This window comes from Neoarius graeffei, chromosome 25 (assembly GCF_027579695.1).
Source record: "Neoarius graeffei isolate fNeoGra1 chromosome 25, fNeoGra1.pri, whole genome shotgun sequence".
Taxonomy (NCBI): Eukaryota; Metazoa; Chordata; class Actinopteri; order Siluriformes; family Ariidae; genus Neoarius; species Neoarius graeffei.
In genome coordinates, this window is record NC_083593.1 from 12554127 (window position 1) to 12573230 (window position 19104).

The window sequence follows — 19104 nt, forward strand, 5'->3', positions numbered from 1 at the left end:
AAAATCTACAAGCTAATGTTACTGCTATTATCTTTCTTCCACCAGGAGAGAGATTTGCTCAAGACGTTTAAAATTCCATTAGACACTTTTATAACCTACCTGATGACGTTAGAAGACCATTACCATGCAGACGTGGCATATCATAACAATATTCATGCTGCTGACGTAACACAGTCCACACACGTGCTCCTCTCCACGCCTGCTTTAGAGGTAAAATGGCTAGCAGCAGCCTTTTTCAAGATATCATAGGGTAGTTTTTGTCATTCCATTAAAACGTAATTAGATACAATGCATGGAAGAACTTGTTGAAGGTGGTGCTAATTTTGGGTTTACACTCTTCCTCTCCTCGCAGGCTGTTTTCACAGACCTCGAAATTCTTGCTGCCATTTTTGCCAGTGCTATTCATGACGTTGACCACCCGGGTGTCTCAAACCAGTTCCTCATTAACACCAGTGAGTATTTTTCTTCATATCAAGGACACAAATAGTTCCCTTCCCACACCTTCCATTATTGCCCGAGACAAGGCTTAGTGGCATCAGTGTTTGTTTTTTTTTTTTTTTTGCATTTGAAGTCCATCACACCTCAGATGTTCCCACCTACGAGCGGGACTTCACATTTAGACACAGCGAGATGCAAGACAGGAAGTGACTTTCTCGTTTGAAAAGAACTTTTCAAGGCAGGTTCCATCTGGCTTCTGGTTCCTCACAAGACGTTTTCTGAGAAATGGACACCCAATTGTTCATATTCTCAATGCATGTTCGTAACTGGGGCGTTTGTGGTGTAACATTAATGACTACTATCATGAGTATTAGTCATATAGTGGGTTTGTAAGCAGGCTATAGCCTGCAGGAGCGTGCGCTGTGGGAGAAGCTTCAGTGACCCAGCAGATACATGCAGCTGTGAGGTTATATGACCTTGTGAGGATTTAACCCTGCTACATAACAGTGTGACATAAGTGGTAGTGCGAGCTGAGATGGCAGATAAGCAAGCTTGAGGCTTCATGGGTCACACACTGCTACATCTGTTCATCTGCTAACTCCCTTACATCACTGTCTCTAATCCTTCTCTGACAGTGATAGAGTGCTACCCCTGAAACAGCTATTTACACACACACACACACACGAGTCATCTATCTATTCCAGCCTGCCTAAATAGTAATATACCGTATGGACCAGCTGACTAGTACAAGGTCCAGTCTAGAAGTAGAATGTGAAGATGGGTGGAATTACCATATAAGCTTAAAGACATTTATTCTTCATAATTTTTATTTTATTTTTTACTCTTTTGGGTTTCACACCATCGTCTGAGACCCTGTTTACACTTGGTTTTAAAATGTGTCTTGGGCGATTGGATCACAAGTGGACAGCAATAAATAAAATACAAGTTTAAACAATCACTAAGACACTTGACTTCATTATAGTTATAACTCTTCATTATAACCATAATGAAGAGTTTATAACATCAACGAAACTGACTTCATGTTAAAACTGTTAATGTTATAATCATGTTGTCTGTTGTCGCCCAAATGAGGATGGGTTCCCTTTTGAGTCTGGTTCCTCTCGAGGTTTCTTCCTCGTGTCGTCTGCGGGAGTTTTTCCTTGCCACCGTCGCCACAGGCTTGCTCATTGGGGATAGATTAGGGATAAAATTGGCTCATGTTTAAAGTAGTGCTGTCAAAAATGTCGCGTTATTAACGCGTTAACTTGACTCAATTTTAACGGCGATAATTTTTTTATCGCGAGATTAACGCTCTGTGACATGATGTAGGTTTTTCATAAGCTTTTGAAACTGCCAGGAACTTGGAACAGAGACTTTGCTTAGAAAAACGATAGCAGTTAGACTGTAATGCTACGCCCCGCACAGCCAGAGTCCTCTGGCCTCCCCCGAAGAGCCACGGTGCTCGGCTTAGGTTTCGTTTTCCCATCCGTGGCTCCAGCCCGACTTTGCAGTGGCTGTGACAAGACGTGTTATGCTCTGCAATAAAAAAACAAACAAACAAACAAACAACATTGGTACAACCAGTGTTCGAACTATGCCGATATTTTCGGGGGGTCCCTTTTTTTCCCTTGGGGGGGTGCTTGCGCTTGTCTCAGAGCGCGGATCTCCATCGCACGCTCACTTCGGATATGCAAATGCTTCCCGTTACACACGATTGCTATGTCAATAAACATCATTTTGCCAATATTTTAGAGACCCCCCAACATTTCCCAAATCATGTTTTCAAGGGATCTCATGTCTGTTTCAGGGGATCTCGGATCCCCCGAGTACCCCCATAGTTCGAACGGTGAGCAAGCCCATTCACTTTTTTATGCTGATAAGAGAATTACAATGGTTTTTCATGTGACAAAAATGTGCGATTAAATTGCGATTAATCGCAAGTTAACTATGACAATCGCGACATTAATCGCGATTAAATATTTTAATCGCTTGACAGCACTAGTTTAAAGTCATTCAAATTCTGTAAAGCTGCTTTGCGACAATGTTTATTGTTAAAAGCGCTATACAAATAAACTTGATTTGACTTGCCGAGGTGGTCTGGGACGCATTTGACCACGTGTTTTGTAGTGTAAATGCTGATGTACCTTGATGCGTCCAGGACGTGGCGGTCATTTTGGTGACAGAACGCCAACACTAGAAAAAATGGACCTGAACACTGATTGATTTACATGGTTGTAGTGCAAGAAAATGTTGAAGGTACAGTGCCTTGAAAAAGTATTCATACCCCTTGAACTTTTTCACATTTTTCCACCTTACAACCACGAACTTAAAAGTTTTTTATTGAGATTTTATGTGATAGACCAACACAGAGTAGCACATAATTGTGAAGTGAAACGAAAATGATAAATGGTCTTTAAAATTTTAAACAAATAAAAATCTGAAAAATGTGGTGTGCATTAGTATTCAACCCCCTGTACTCTGATACCTCTAAATACAATCCAGTGCAATCAATTGCCTTCAGAAGTCGTCTAATTAGTTAATAGAGTCCTACTGTGTGCAATTTACTCTCAGCATAAATACACTTGTTCTGTGAAGGCCTCAGTGGTTTGTTAGAGAACACTGAAGAACAAACAGCATCATGAAGACCAAAGAACTCACCAGACAGGTCAGGGATAAAGTTCTGGAGAAGTTTAAAGCAGGGTTAGGTTATAAAAAAATATTCCAAGCTCTGAACATCTCAAGAAGCACTGTTCAATCCATCATTCAAAAATGGAAAAAGTATGGCAGAACTGCAGACCTACCAAGACATGGCCGTTCACCTAAACTGACAGAGCGAGCAAGGAGAGCACTGGTCAGAGAAGCAGCCAAGAGGCCCATGGTCACTCTGGAGGAGCTGCAGAAATCCACAGCTCAGGTGGGAGAATCTGTGCACAGGACAACTATAAGTCGTACACTCCACAAATCTGGCCTTTTTGGAAGAGTGGCAAGAAGAAAGCCATTGTTGAAAGACAGGCATAAGAAGTCCCGTTTGCAGTTTGCCAGAAGCCATGTAGGGGACACAGCAAACATGTGGAAGAAGGTGCTTTGGTCAGATGAGACCAAAGTTGAACTTTTTGGCCTAAATGCAAAGCGCTACGCGTGGCGGAACACTAACACTGCTCATCACCTTGCACACACCATCCCCACTGTGAAACATGGTGGTGGCAGCATCATGCTATGGGGATGCTTTTCTTCAGCAGGGACAGGGAAGCTGGTCAGAGTTGATGGGAAGATGGATGGAGCTAAATACAGGGCAATCCTGGAAGAAAACCTGTTGGAGGCTGCAAAAGACTTGAGACTGGGAAGGAGATTCACCTTCCAGCAAGACAATGACCCTAAACATACAGCCAGAGCTACAATGGAATGGTTTAGATCAAAGAATATTCATGTGTTAGAATGGCCCAGTCAAAGTCCAGACCTAAATCCCATTGAGCATCTGTGGCAAGACTTGAAAATTGCTGTTCACAGTCGCTCTCCATCCAATCTGGCTGAGCTTGAGCTATTCTGCAAAGAAGAATGGACATAAATTTCAGTGTCTAGATGTGCAAAGCTGGTAGAGACATACCACAAAAGACTTGCAGCTATAATTGCAGCAAAAGGTTGCTCTACAAATTATTGATGCAGGGGGGCTGAACACTAATGCACACCACATTTTTCAGATTTTTATTTGTTTAAAATTTTGAAGACCATTTATCATTTGCGTTTCACTTCACAATTATGTGCTACTCTGTGTTGGTCTATCATATAAAATCTCAATAAAAAACTTTTAAGTTCATGGTTGTAAGGTGGAAAAATGTGAAAAAGTTCAAGGGGTATGAATACTTTTGCAAGGCACTGTATTCATTTCAATGCAATTCGATTTTATTGTCGTTAACACAATGTGCAGGTACAAGTGTAAGCGATAAAAGGGCATGTTGCAGGTTTAACGTTTTTAACAAAACTGTATGCAGGGCCCTTTGACCTTCTAGCGGAAGCGGAGTAGGCAGTAATGACATCTGAGCGCAGGTGGTCAACTGGACATCTTGGAGACACATGATAAAAACACGGGTGTAAATGGCTTGGCTTGGCCAATTGTGATCTGATCTCCCAAGACGCATTTTAAAACCAAGTGTACAGTAAACAGGGCCATACAGCGCATTCCGAATGTGGATGACCCTTCATAGTCAGGGCCATGAACATGCGTGCGTGTGTGTTTATATACTACTGAGGACCAAATGTCCCTGCAAAGATAGTAAAATGTGACAATTTTGACCTTGTGGGGACATTTAGGCCGAATCCCATTTCACCCCTTGGACCAACCCCTTGGCCCTTCCCCTCCATTTTGCGCGTTCACGTGAAGGGGTAGGGGTATCCCAATCCCAGTTAACGCGGAGGGGTAGGGGAAGGGGTAGGGCTTCTGTACCCCTCCAAACGGAGATTTTCCTGGAGCTGACTCCGAACGAAGGGGTTTGAGTGATTTCCCACAATGCCATGCGGATTTCAGCGAGATTTCATGCGGATTTCAGAAAGATGGCGGTTCCCGCAGCGAAAGATTGTCATAAATGTATTTTCTCCATTATTTACGTGTTTTAAGTTGTTATCCAGAGGAAACGCGCCGCTTGATTCGCTTTCGAGCTGAGAATGAGCAGCGATTTCTGAAATCCAAGCTGCTGCTAAAAAGCTTTGGGAGTGAGTATTGTTTTCGGTTGCTTGACTGCGTACGTTTTGTTCTGTTATTCTCGCTTTTATTGTTTACATGAGTGTTCTGACACCTCATTCTGTCGGATGTGGTGCACGAAGCGCCAAAGATATCCCATTCAGTGGTGTTAGTTAACAAATCACACCCTGCCAGCAGAGATTTCTGGTTCTGCCTCTGGCTCTGACTGTAGCGGCTGGTCGCAGCCAATGACGCATTTGGTCGCGTTTTGCTAACGTAAACGCTGACGGAGGTACGCGATGACGTATGCGATCGTTGAAGGGCTATCCCAATACGTAAGGGTTGAATTTCAAGCCCTATCCCTTGTAGCTCAGTTTCAAGGGGAAGGGCCAAGGGGAAGGGGGAGGGGGAGGGGAAGGGGGAGGGGGAGGGGTAGAAATTAGAATTGGGATTGGGCCTTAGATGGTCCCCACAAAAAGGAAATTGCTGTTGTGTTGTTTTTTTTTAAACAAAAAAAATAAAAATTAAAATAAAAGAGCCAAAAAGTTTCCTTTTCATTACTGAGGTTAGGGTTATGTTTCAGTGCAGGCACAGCATTAATTAACTGCAATAATAATGGTCAGTGGAAGGTCCTCACAAGAATAGTGAGACAAACGTGTGTGTGTGTGTGTGTGTGTATGTGTGTAGACTCAGAGTTGGCCCTCATGTACAATGACTCATCAGTGCTGGAGAACCATCATCTGGCTGTAGGCTTTAAGCTGCTCCAGGAAGAGAACTGTGACATCTTCCAGAACCTTACCAAAAAACAGAGACAATCCCTCCGGAAGATGGTGATCGACATCGTAAGTGCAGCTGACTGTATGCCAGTCAACACGATATGAACTTCAACAATGAAAACAGTCTAAATGTTTTTGTGCTTTTTTAAATCCTAGGTATTAGCCACCGATATGTCGAAACACATGAACCTACTGGCTGACTTGAAAACGATGGTCGAGACAAAGAAAGTGACCAGTTCTGGAGTCCTGCTGTTGGATAATTATTCAGACAGGATACAAGTAAGATCACCACTCATTACCCTGAAGCCTTTTGTGCATGATTGTGCTCTTAGCACCTTAAAGTGCATATCCTGGACCAAATTATATGAAAGTATGTCCCTTTACACACTCATCCAGAAGGGTAATTTTGCACAAGGCCATCTGTCTACAGCAGAAAAAATACAATAACAAAACACGTCTGGAAAAATCCCAAGGGAGTCTGGAGCCAGCTTCGTGACGTCACCTGCGGAAGCGCCAGCAGGCTGCGAGAACTTGCACGGTTTCAGTGCACAGCCTGTGTAGACCAAGTTTAGCAGCTAGCGATTTTGCATTGAAATATGGAATTGTCACCTGAGCACAATGTGGGAAACGATGAGTACTAATCCCTCCCATCAAGATTGGTGTTGCTACACCCTCCTACGATACATCTGTTAACCATTTTAATAATTACGCGATAACGTTGAAGAAATTTGCAGAAAACCACCAGGTCGTTTTCTCATAAACAAACCAGCACTGACGTAGGATTCAGAAGGAGGCGTCCCGCACGTGACGTCACGAAAATCAATGTTTGCCGGGAAATCCAAATGGCAAGTTTTTTCAGAGGCGGACCAATTCGCCTCCAATGGCTCGATTTCAACTGAATTTTTCTGGTATCGCGCTAGGTAAAAAAAAATTGCACAAAATGCAAAATGTGACAGATATTTGACCAAAGTTTAATATAAAATAGGAGAATTACATTGATCTTGCTCCTGAATTTACCCCTGATATGCACTTTAAGTAATCCACCAATTGGCCAAAAGTTTCTGGACACCTGACCATTACATTCATATGTCCTTGTTGAACATCCCAGTCTAGATTTAATCCTCCCGTTGCTGTGATAATAACCTCCATTCTTCTGGGAAGGCTTTCCATGAGATTTTGAATTGAGCACGGCTGTGAGGATTAATGACCATCCAGCCATAAGAGCATTACTGAGGTCAAGCACTGATTTCAGCCGAGGCGTTCCAGTTCATCCCATAGATGTATAGTGAGGTTGAGGTCAGGGCAAACTAAAGCTTGGCAAACCATGTCTTAATGGACCTCTCATACTCATACTGGGATGGGTTTGGACTTGACCCCTGAGTTCCAGTGAAGAGAAATCTTTGTGCGACATCATACAAAGACATTCTAGACAATTTTGTACTTCCAGTTTTGTGGCAACAGTTTGAGCAAAGGTCTACATCTGCGTGTGATGGTCAGGTGTCCCCATCCTTTTGGCCTTACAGTGTATATTGGCAAGGTGCTGCTGAAAAATGATGTAGGGAAGCCATTATTGTCACTTTTACAACAGCGCTGTTGAATTCTTGGCTCTGATAGGTTACAAGGCTCATATTAACGCTCTCATTCAAAAACTTTATCATTTCTATAGTATCAACTTAAACAGGGACACGTATACCAGATATTCCACATCAACATTAAAACGTGTGTAACTGTCGATATGGTGACGTTTTCTGTGAAGTTATGTTTATTTAGCATTATTGGAAGGAGTTTCCAGTGACAGCATTTTTAACAGTCAGGGGTAAAACACAACTTTAACACAGAAACGATCTTGAATAAATCAAGATTTTCATCGTTGACAAACTTCTGTTGTATAAAAGGAATAAAACACATTGGCTGTGCTGTTCATATCACGCTACTCTGCCATTGATTATTTTCCTGTAACAGCATGCCCTGAGGCGGCACGGTGGTGTAGTGGTTAGCGCTGTCGCCTCACAGCAAGAAGGTCCGGGTTCGAGCCCCGTGGCCGGCGAGGGCCTTTCTGTGTGGAGTTTGCATGTTCTCCCCGTGTCCGCGTGGGTTTCCTCCGGGTACTCCGGTTTCCCCCACAGTCCAAAGACATGCAGGTTAGGTTAACTGGTGACTCTAAATTGACCGTAGGTGTGAATGTGAGTGTGAATGGTTGTCTGTGTCTATGTGTCAGCCCTGTGATGACCTGGCGACTTGTCCAGGGTGTACCCCGCCTTTCGCCCGTAGTCAGCTGGGATAGGCTCCAGCTTGCCTGCGACCCTGTAGAAGGATAAAGCAGCTAGAGATAATGAGATGAGCATGCCCTGACATGTTTTATTTCTTAAATATAGTGAAATTCTATTCTTTGCACATCCTGGAATGTTTCATAAACTGGGGTCAGAATGCCAAAATACACTGCCTTTGGAGCCGAAAGGGAGTAAAAGCTGCCCTCAAGGGTTCAGTATCTGGGCAGCACCAGGGCTTGAACCAATGTTGGAGTCGAGTCACTAAACCTCAAGTCCGAGTCCAGTCTTGAATCCCTAGTGTTCAAGTCCATCCATCCATCCATTATCTGTAGTCGCTTATCCTGTGCAGGGTCACAGGCAAGCTGGAGCCTATCCCAGCTGACTATGGGCGAGAGGCGGGGTACACCCTGGACAAGTCGCCAGGTCATCACAGAGACACAGACAACCATTCACACTCACATTCACACCTACGGTCAATTTAAAGCCACCAATTAGCCTAACCTGCATGTCTTTGGACTGTGGGGGAAACCGGAGCACACGGAGGAAACCCATGCGGACACGGGGAGAACATGCAAACTCCACACAGAAAGGCCATCGCTGGCCACTGGGCTCGAACCCAGGACCTTCTTGCTGTGAGACGACAGTGCTAACCACTACACCACCGTGCCGCCCCCGAGTCAAGTCCAAGTCATTAAAAAAAAATTCGAGTCGAGTCCACTATTGATCCGAGTCGAGTCCGAGAACAAGACTCCAACTGCACCATTTGACAGTGGCTGTTTTAGCGTCATTAACATTAGTTTGTTCCTGAACATGACGTATGAACAGGTGAATGTGCTTCTCTTTGTCAGGGAGTGCGAAGTATTCTGTCAGAGATTTTTGGGGGTACAGATGTAAGTGCAGAAGGTGTGTCTATTAATACAAGTAAAGACGGGTAAACAATCCAGAACGGCAGGCAAAATTGTAAAACGGTGAAACAGGCAATAGGTCGAGCGACGCACAAACAGGCTATCGTAGACTCGGCAGAATCAAAGACGAGAAACAGGAACTCAGGGATCAGGAAACCAAACAAGGAAATAAGGCTCGGTAACGTGTCAGCAACGTAACTCAATACTTCGCAAAGTAAGTGTGTTTTCACAGTTTTTATACAGGCGCGCTGATTGCACCTTAATCCTGTGCTGTCCGGAGCACGCCCGAGAGTCTATCTGATGCACGCACCAAGGCGCGCAGGTGTGACACTCTTGCACGAAATTAGTACAAAAATTAATGTAGATAGAAATATCTTCTGCCAAATTATTATGGCGTGTTACAAAAAAATTAAGAAAAAATCCGAGTCCTTGTCTCTAATTTATGGGTCCAAGTCAAGTCACACTCAAGTACTAGGAGCCTGGCTTGAACTCATGACTTTCGGATCAGTAACCCAGAACCTTTAACTCATGAGCTACTACTGCACCCTGATGATGATGGTAATAAAGGATAATGATAGCAATCATTTGACAGTGTATTGTGTGTATATATGGTGTGTAACAGGTGCTACAGAACATGGTGCACTGTGCAGACCTGAGTAACCCCACCAAACCACTGCAGCTGTACCGCCAATGGACAGACCGCATCATCGAGGAGTTCTTCAGCCAGGGTGACCGTGAGAGGGAACGTGGCATGGAGATCAGTCCCATGTGTGACAAACACAATGCCTCGGTGGAGAAATCCCAGGTACTGCATTTAAATGCATCACATGTTCCTTTCCAGTTTTTCTAGTAACACTTTATCTGGATAGGCCAATGTAACGTCCTGTCCGGTGACCGTCATTAACCAGCACATCAGCATGCCCAGTATACGTGTTTTGCATTCTCATTTGTAAGAGATGACCCTGTGTGTATATGTACTGTATGAAAGGTATATTAACTGTTTGGTCTTTATAGCTGCAGGGGTTGAAGGCATGGTCATGCCTCGTGTACAGATCACGGGCGATTGCTCTAAGACAACGAGGGAGGCTAAGCCTCCTCTAAAAATGATGAACATCGAGTAGGATGAATTGCGCTAGGCTTATGTTATAGCCGACCTTATAACATTGCTATTTCAGATCCAGAATCATAGAAATATATGTGCTCAACCCAACTACAGTGCGAAATCATTCCGTTATAACTTTCCCCAGTTCGCCTAATGTGTGTGTGAGTTTTTCCCCCTCGTGACAGCGCGATGCAGCCCAGCCTCAGTGGACTTCAATGGCATTTGGGAGCTATGCGCTTTTCAATATCAAAATGCAAGACGATTATTGGACAAATACTGCGAAAACGCCCACCCACCGGACTCCCAGCCTCACAGTGGGAGGGACATGGCAGTTTCTGCGAGGAGACTGGTGATTGGTGAAAGCGGCCGGATATTTTCTTTGATTGACAGCTCGTTTCAAATATAGACAGGCAGCGGTGAATCTCAGTTCAGTCCCATGCAGATTCACAAGTGCTGTGGTGTATTGTAAGAGATCAGCTTACATTTCGATTTCATTCATTACATACGGTTTCTACCAGCGTTTTTAGTTTGTATATATTTTCATTGTAAATAAAGTGTAAATATAGTGTTGTCAAGTTTGCTATCTTAGTTCCAGAAATGTCATTTGTTTGAGTGACTGAACTTGAACTTGAGGGGGCTAGTCAGCTAGCAAGAAAGCTGCGCACGGATGCCAAGCATTGCTGATTTAATTTTGGCGAAGCCATTTGCCAGTCTTCCTTTCGAGGAAAAAATTAAAATTAAAGAGCAGGGTAGACCAACGCCTCAAATTGACTTGGTGAAAAAGGTAGGGAATAATACTCGTTCCTTTCAGCTCTCCTGGTACGAGAAAGTGAATTGGCTAACAGCAAGTGACCCACATCAACAACAGTAAATAGGCTACTTTAGTAATATGTCATGGATGGACCAAAAATATAGAATCTATTTAAAATGTTTATGCTGAGTATATTATATTGGAATATATATATTTTTCTGGATATGAATTAAACACAGCTACAATTTGGAAAACATTTTTAAACAAAAACACAGCCGAGAACATTTCACACTACAGACCTGGATTAAAAGTGAAGGGTTATCAAAATTGTCAATAAAACACTTCTCAGTCAAAATAAGTAAAATATAGGGAAAGTGTCATTGAATGAAATGTGTGGCACCCAGCTCTATGTTTGGCTCCCCAAGGTCAGTGCTTGTGCCTATTCCAGAACACTCTGCTGTTACTGCTGAGGTTCCTGACAAAGAGCTGCTTTCAATAATGATCAATTTTTAAACAACATGCCACAATTTTAAAATATAAAATGTTAAAATATACCCCCCCAACACCACCATCATGTATATTGGACAGTAGGCTAATGGGCCAAAAGAACCTGTTATTTCACAGTTTGTGACCCTGCCAACAATCAGCCAGATCAGAGGCAAGAGTATGGGCAAAATTGATGTTTTTTCTTTTTACTTTTAAAATCTGGAAATATCGTAACCGACCAGCCTCCCCTGTTTGAAAGACTACCAGCCGCCACTGGTACAGATGTAATACATTTCAACCTGGACTGTAGTTAACAACCCAGTAAATTCACAGATAAGCTTCCTGGATAAAATGAGTGACAGTTGCTTTATTGAGTGCCAGTGTACTGTAGCTTGATAAGGAACTGGATGGCCAGACACCAAGATTGCCTTTTGTCCCTGACACGCCCACATTTCACAATGACAACTACAGTGTGCAAATGCTTGTGTCTGTGATTTGTTTGACAAGCATGCTGGAACACTGGGACATTTTAATATCCTGCAAAACATGGGAGTATTTGGATCAGTAAATAAAAAGCAAAAATAGCCACTGATGAACTCTGGGTAAATTGCAACCCAGCTTCCTGGGGAAAAGAAATTGCTGCAAGTGTCACTTCTTTTCTGATAGTCGGTTAGATCTGAGGCTTGGTCATTTTGCAATGGCATCTTGATGTCTGTCGCACACAGATTGGGTCTTCTGTGCTCTACAGTGCTTTCCTGGAATGTGTTGTGTTCTGCTTGGACAAAACAACCAGCTTCATGCAAACTTGCCTTTGTCCGTGTGAACAGTCTATCGATATTGTACAATATTGGTGAATGCAAGGGGCGGCACGGTGGTGTAGTGGTTAGCGCTGTCGCCTCACAGCAAGAAGGTCTGGGTTTGAGCCCCGTGGCCGGCGAGGGCCTTTCTGTGCGGAGTTTGCATGTTGTGTCCGTGTGGGTTTCCTCCGGGTGCTCCGGTTTCCCCCGCAGTCCAAAGACATGCAGGTTAGGTTAACTGGTGGCTCTAAATTGACCGTAGGTGTGAATGTGAGTGTGAATGGTTGTCTGTGTCTATGTGTCAGCCCTGTGATGACCTGGCGACTTGTCCAGGGTGTACCCCGCCTTTCGCCCGTAGTCAGCTGGGATAGGCTCCAGCTTGCCTGCGACCCTGTAGAACAAGATAAAGCGGCTAGAGATAATGAGATGAGATGAGATGAGATGAGAAAGAGTCCATTCAATGTTGGATGGTTATTTTTGAGAAAATTTGTCTCAATCCTGTCTCGTCTCGGCTGTGCTCTATGTAGGTGGGCTTTATCGACTACATTGTCCACCCTCTGTGGGAGACATGGGCTGACCTGGTGCACCCGGATGCTCAGGACATCCTGGACACGCTAGAGGACAACAGAGAGTGGTACCAGAGCACCATCCCCCAGAGCCCTTCTCCTGCACCGGGGCAGAACGACGAGAGCGGACGGCCCGTTGCGACGAACACCACAGACAAGTTCCAGTTCGAGCTGACGCTGGAGGAGGATGGAGAAACCGACACGGAGAAGGACAGCGGCAGTCAGGCTGAGGAGGAAGAAGAGGAGGAGGAGGAGGACGAGGACTCCAAAACGCTCTGCACGCAGAACTCTGAGTGTGCTGAGATCCAGCTGGATGAGCAGGCAGAGGGAGAGGAGGGAGAAGAGGAAGAGCAGGTGTGTGAGGACGTTTCTGTAGAACCAAGCATGGTAGAGGAAGAGGAGGAGGAGGAGGAGGAGGAGGAAGGAACGTAGCAGTGCAGGATGCATTCAGTCGCTGCTAACCATGCCTCAGTCAAATGCACAGGTAGAGGGAAGATTAATAACAGCGAGAGGAGGAAAGTTCCAAAGCGCACCTTGCACTCCACAACCTCGGCCGCTGCTTTCTCCTGGACTCACGAGGACACACACACTCTGGTACATTGTCCTTTTTTGCACTCAGGAATAACCTTTGATTTTTCTTTGCTGTCTTATTTGTTTACCCCCACAAGTCTGTGCTTCTTGGCCCTCATTTGAGGGTGATACACACACACACACACACACACACACGCAGATAAAATATATATATATATATCATCCCCTTCATGTGGCAAGCAGTAAGAAAGATCTGAAAGTCTCACACACAGCACAGAGCAGTGAAGAGAGATGGACTGCAGCAGCTACGGCCACAGGGGAAACAGGAAATTTATTGGAATGTGTTCTCCGGCTTTTTCTACATTTAAGTCTTCCTGAAAACCTGACTAAACCCACACACACACACACACACACACACACACACACAGCTCAGAGCTGTCAAGGCCTCTCTGCGTGTTTTTTTTTTTTTTTGTATGGTACAAAAATATTGAGATTCTTTTTACACAAATGTTCGTTTTCTTACAAAAACTAGCAACAGCAAAGAAAACTTGTAGTGACGAGTAACTTGCAAGTATGTGTTTATGTTGGGCAGCGGGTTTAGCGCGCTACTTTATAACTTCATTCAACACTGCTGTGTTCTGTTTCATTAATCGCCCGGTGTAGTTTCATTCCTGTTTGTGCTCCTTTTCTTTCATTCAGATAATCTAATCTAATCTAATCTACTTTAACACTTACCTCTAGTGAGCCTTAGCCAGAAGTGATGGTTTTTTTTCCCCACATTGTTTCTTTTGGACTTTTGCTTACATTCTTTCTGAGTGGACACACGTTTTGAAACGAACCTCGTTATATCAAAGTTATGTTACACACACGTTGCCAGGAACGTACCGTAGACAACGCCATTAGATCAAACACTTTTTCTATTTCCTGTTACGCAAACATTTAGACTGTTTTTGCCAACATCCTGTGTTCCGTTTGTCTTGCGTCAGATTTCATTTAGCCTTTACTTTTCTACAAGACAAGCAATTTCTGAGACACGTGAACTGTACATTTCAGTTTGGTAGAAGCAGCTCGGGCTTTTCTAACCAGACTGGATCGTGCGCCTCCTGATGATATGCCTTTTACAATTCACTCCATTGGGTCTCATATGAAACATGGTACACATAGTGTGTGTGCACCAGAAAGTTTTCCATTTGAATATACTGCCTAGATTAAAGGACTAGCTAAAACCATTGAATAAATTCTCACTGATCTCACATACACACACACACAGGCTGTGCAATGGCATTTGTGCTGTGTGTCACAAATCGTCCAGGCTGATCAAGAGCTTTCTTAGGGCTAGAACATGACTTGACTCTCACTATTCATGCCAAACCCACACTCGTGCACTGCTCTTGCACTATAGGACTCTCAGCACTTAGCCAAGTGGCTCTTCATTTCTCTATATTTATACGTGTTTGTGGTTTTATTTATTGGTTCATGCTCTTTCGTTGCTGTGTGTGTGTGTGAACATGAGTACTGTAGAACATAAACTGTAGCATAGACGGCATGTTACTTGCAAGTTACTTTCTTTCTTTTTCTTTTTCTCCTCCACATGGTGAGTGTGTACATAGAACAAACATTTTTAAGGAGAAGATTTTTCACCAAAACTTGAATCCTGGCTTTTAAGTAGTAATGATTTTATTAGACTTTTTTTTTTTTTTTTAAGTTTTGTGCCATGTATGGGTTGTTTTTTTTTTTGCCTCACCAGAATGACCTTACCTGTTATGGGTTTTGTTTTTGTCTCTGTTTACAGACATGTATTTATTGCGTTGTATATATTGTAATGTTTATTGTAAATGATAAGCGATTCTTACTCTATCATCCCTAATGGCGATGGTGTTGCTGTATTTAGTAAACTCTTGTTGAGAGAATGTTTATTATAGCTATTATACAATGTAAAGATTCTGTAAAAAAGAAAAAGAAAACGGAAGTAGTCACTTTTGAGCTTGTTTAATGGAGAACCGGGGAAAGCCAAACAATACGACGCCACTGGTGTTTGGCCCCAGGGCTGTGCCTTAACTTCAGCGTCTCTAGATTTCTCTTTATTTGTCCCTCTTTCTGGACAAGAGAGCAGTAGTGCACATGGGGAAGTTCTGCCCGTTTTGCTACCTGATTATCAGAGTAAGTGCTATATCATAACGCTATGGTTCTGGATGCTGCTGCAGGTTTTTTTGCATTGAGACTGGCACAAAAGCAAAACATTCTTCGTTCATTGCCTGGCTTTGAATGCCACACGCAATGCACCCCAATGCAATAGACACACACGTAGGAGAACGGTGGGCATGCTGGCTGCATATATCCACTCTTAAGTTGTACTTTCATGCTGTTCTGAAACGTGTTCAGGTGCTGTGTGCTACCGTCGTCCCATCCAGCCTTGTAGATGTGCTCTTGCACTAAGCGAAACTTTAGAATTTGTATGTCGAGAGCCTTTTTTCTGACACGCATACTGTAGATTATAGCAGCCCTGGACCAAAGCCAGTCATGGCTATTATTATTATTATTATTATTATTATTAATTATTATTATTATTACTTGTATTTTTCATTAAAAGGTATGTGTCATTAAAGGGTACATAAACTGGTACTTAAAAATTTAATTCATTAGGTGACATCTTTCAATGACACTTTTTACACTTCTTTCACTGGATACATTGTCGTTTGACAGAACTGTAGATTCTGCTTCACTCAGTTTGAAGAACATTTAAAACGAGAGGAAACATTTTTATATGCAACATTAAAAAAAAATAAAAGCATGAGTTCATTAAGTGTTTGTGTCTCACGTGTATTAAAGCAAGAACACTGACTCACAGCCTTTCAGAGACCTCACATCCTGCTTTTTGAAGGTAAATCAATGCCTGCAGTACTCACTCATTCACACACACATGCACACGCTTACTCACACTGCCATCTAGCGGTGACTGCAGGAACTGAACCCACACCATTCATGAAGAACTATGAATATTCTGTTCAAACAGCCCGGTATATGAGGATTGATTCACCTCATGATTGTTTGGTAAGCTGGCTAAAAAAGTTGGGACAAAGTACAGATTGTAAATAAAAACAGAATGCAATAATTTACAAGTCTCAAAAACTGATATTGTATTCACAGTAGAACATAGACAACATATCAAATGTCGAAAGTGAGACATTTTTGAAATTTCATGCCAAATATTGGCTCATTTGAAATTTCATGACAGCAACACATCTCAAAAAAGTTGGGACAGGGGCAATAAGAGGCTGGAAAAGTTAAAGGTACAAAAAAGGAACAGCTGGAGGACCAAATTGCAACTCATTAGGTCAATTGGCAATAGGTCATTAACATGACTGGGTATAAAAAGAGCATCTTGGAGTGGCAGCGGCTCTCAGAAGTAAAGATGGGAAGAGGATCACCAATCCCCCTAATTCTGCGCCGACAAATAGTGGAGCAATATCAGAAAGGAGTTCGACAGTGTAAAATTGCAAAGAGTTTGAACATATCATCATCTACAGTGCATAATATCATCAAAAGATTCAGAGAATCTGGAAGAATCTCTGTACGTAAGGGTCAAGGCCGGAAAACCATACTGTGTACCTGTGATCTTCGGGCCCTTAGACGGCACTGCATCACATACGGGCATGCTTCTGTATTGGAAATTATAAAATGGGCTCAGGAATATTTCCAGAGAACATTATCTGTGAACACAATTCACCGTGCCATCCGCTATTGCCAGCTAAAACTCTATAGTTCAAAGAAGAAGCCGTATCTAAACATGATCCAGAAGCGCAGACGTCTTCTCTGGGCCAAGGCTCATTTAAAATGGACTGTGGCAAAGTGGAAAACGGTTCTGTGGTCAGATGAATCAAAATTTGAAGTTCTTTATGGAAATCAGGGACGCCGTGTCATTCGGACTAAAGAGGAGAAGGACGACCCAAGTTGTTATCAGCGCTCAGTTCAGAAGCCTGCATCTCTGATGGTATGGGGTTGCATTAGTGCGTGTGGCATGGGCAGCTTACACATCTGGAAAGACACCATCAATGCTGAAAGGTATATCCAGGTTCTAGAGCAACATATGCTCCCATCCAGACGACGTCTCTTTCAGGGAAGACCTTGCATTTTCCAACATGACAATGCCAAACCACATACTGCATCAATTACAGCATCATGGCTGCGTAGAAGAAGGGTCCGGGTACTGAACTGGCCAGCCTGCAGTCCAGATCTTTCACCCATAGAAAACATTTGGTGCATCATAAAACGGAAGATACGACAAAAAAAGACCTAAGACCGTTGAGCAACTAGAATCCTACATTAGACAAGAATGGGTTAACATTCCTATCCCTAAACTTGAGCAACTTGTCTCCTCAGTCCCCAGACATTTACAGACTGTTGTAAAGAGAAAAGGGGATGTCTCACAGTGGTAAACATGGCCTTGTCCCAACTTTTTTGAGATGTGGTGTTGTCATGAAATTTAAAATCACCTAATTTTTCTCTTTAAATGATACATTTTCTCAGTTTAAACATTTGATATGTCATCTATGTTCTATTCTGAATAAAATATGGAATTTTGAAACTTCCACATCATTGCATTCCGCTTTTATTTACAATTTGTACTTTGTCCCAACTTTTTTGGGAATCGGGGTTGTGTGTGTGTATATATATATAAACACAATCTGTTCTTATTATCCTGCTAGTGAGTGAACATTATATATTATATGAACAGCACCATGAGTGCTAGGACTAAATGGATTGAGAGAAGGGGTATTCTGTCTCTGTATAGGGAATTTACAACAGTGTAGTGCTGCCACCTAGTGGACACATTCATCACCTCACACAACATGAAGCGCGAACACCCCAAAAGACCATTCTAGCACTTGATGTGAAGTCATATCCGGTCACGAACAGCGTTCGGGTTTCCACGGAAATGTTTGAGTGACAGAATACGAGTCAGTTACTTTAAAGTGCATATCAGGGGTAAATTCAGGAGCAAGATCAATGTAATTCTCCTATTTTATATTAAACTTTGGTCAAATATCTGTCACATTTTGGATTTTGTGCAATTTTTTTACCTTGCACAATACCAGAAAAATTCAGTTGAAATCAAACCATTTGAGGTGAATTGGTCCGCCTCTGAAAAAACTTGGCATTTAGATTTCCTGGCGAACATTGATTTTCGTGACGTTGCGTACGGGACGCCTCCCTCTGAATCCTACGTACGTCAGTGCTGGTTTGTTTATGAGAAAACGACCTGGTGGTTTTCTGCAAATTTCTTCAACATTATCACGTAATTATTAAAATGGTTAACAGACATATCGTAGGAGGGTGTAGCAACACCAATCTTGATGGGATTAGTACTCATCGTTTCCCAAAAGACCGGACAATGAGAGAGAAATGGGAGCGCTTCATGTGAGGCACCTGAAAGCCGAGGACCAAAGCCGAGCCGAGAAAAAGACCAAGAAAATCGGCAATTCGCAAGTTGACTGTTGCCAGGGTAAGAAATAATTCTGACATCTCATTATATTCTTCATCCAAAGGTGAAGTAACATTGCGCTCAGGTGACAATTCCATATTTCAATGCAAAATCGCTAGCTGCTAAACTTGGTCTACACAGGCTGTGCACTGAAACCGTGCAAGCTCTCGCAGCCTGCTGGCGCTTCCGCAGGTGACGTCACGAATCTGGCTCCAGACTCCCTTGGGATTTTTCCAGACGCGTTTTGTTATTTTATTTTTTTCTGCTGTAGACAGATGGCCTTGTGCAAAATTACCCTTCTGGATGAGTGTGTAAAGGGACATAC

General features: G+C 43.0%; 1 protein-coding gene across 5 annotated transcripts in view; it reads left to right on the plus strand.

Annotated features, from left to right (window-relative positions):
* LOC132873125 (cAMP-specific 3',5'-cyclic phosphodiesterase 4D-like) overlaps positions 1-16043 on the plus strand; it is a 372176-nt gene extending 356133 nt beyond the window's left edge. For all 5 annotated transcript variants that reach the window (XM_060908382.1, XM_060908384.1, XM_060908383.1 and 2 more), the window contains 6 exons: positions 46-210; positions 353-452; positions 5801-5955; positions 6046-6168; positions 9687-9869; positions 12728-16043. In XM_060908382.1, the coding sequence (XP_060764365.1) occupies positions 46-210; positions 353-452; positions 5801-5955; positions 6046-6168; positions 9687-9869; positions 12728-13198 (1197 nt within the window). In that variant the 3' untranslated portion in view covers positions 13199-16043. The remainder of the gene's footprint in view (positions 1-45; positions 211-352; positions 453-5800; positions 5956-6045; positions 6169-9686; positions 9870-12727) is intronic.
* The last annotated feature ends 3061 nt before the right edge of the window (positions 16044-19104 follow it).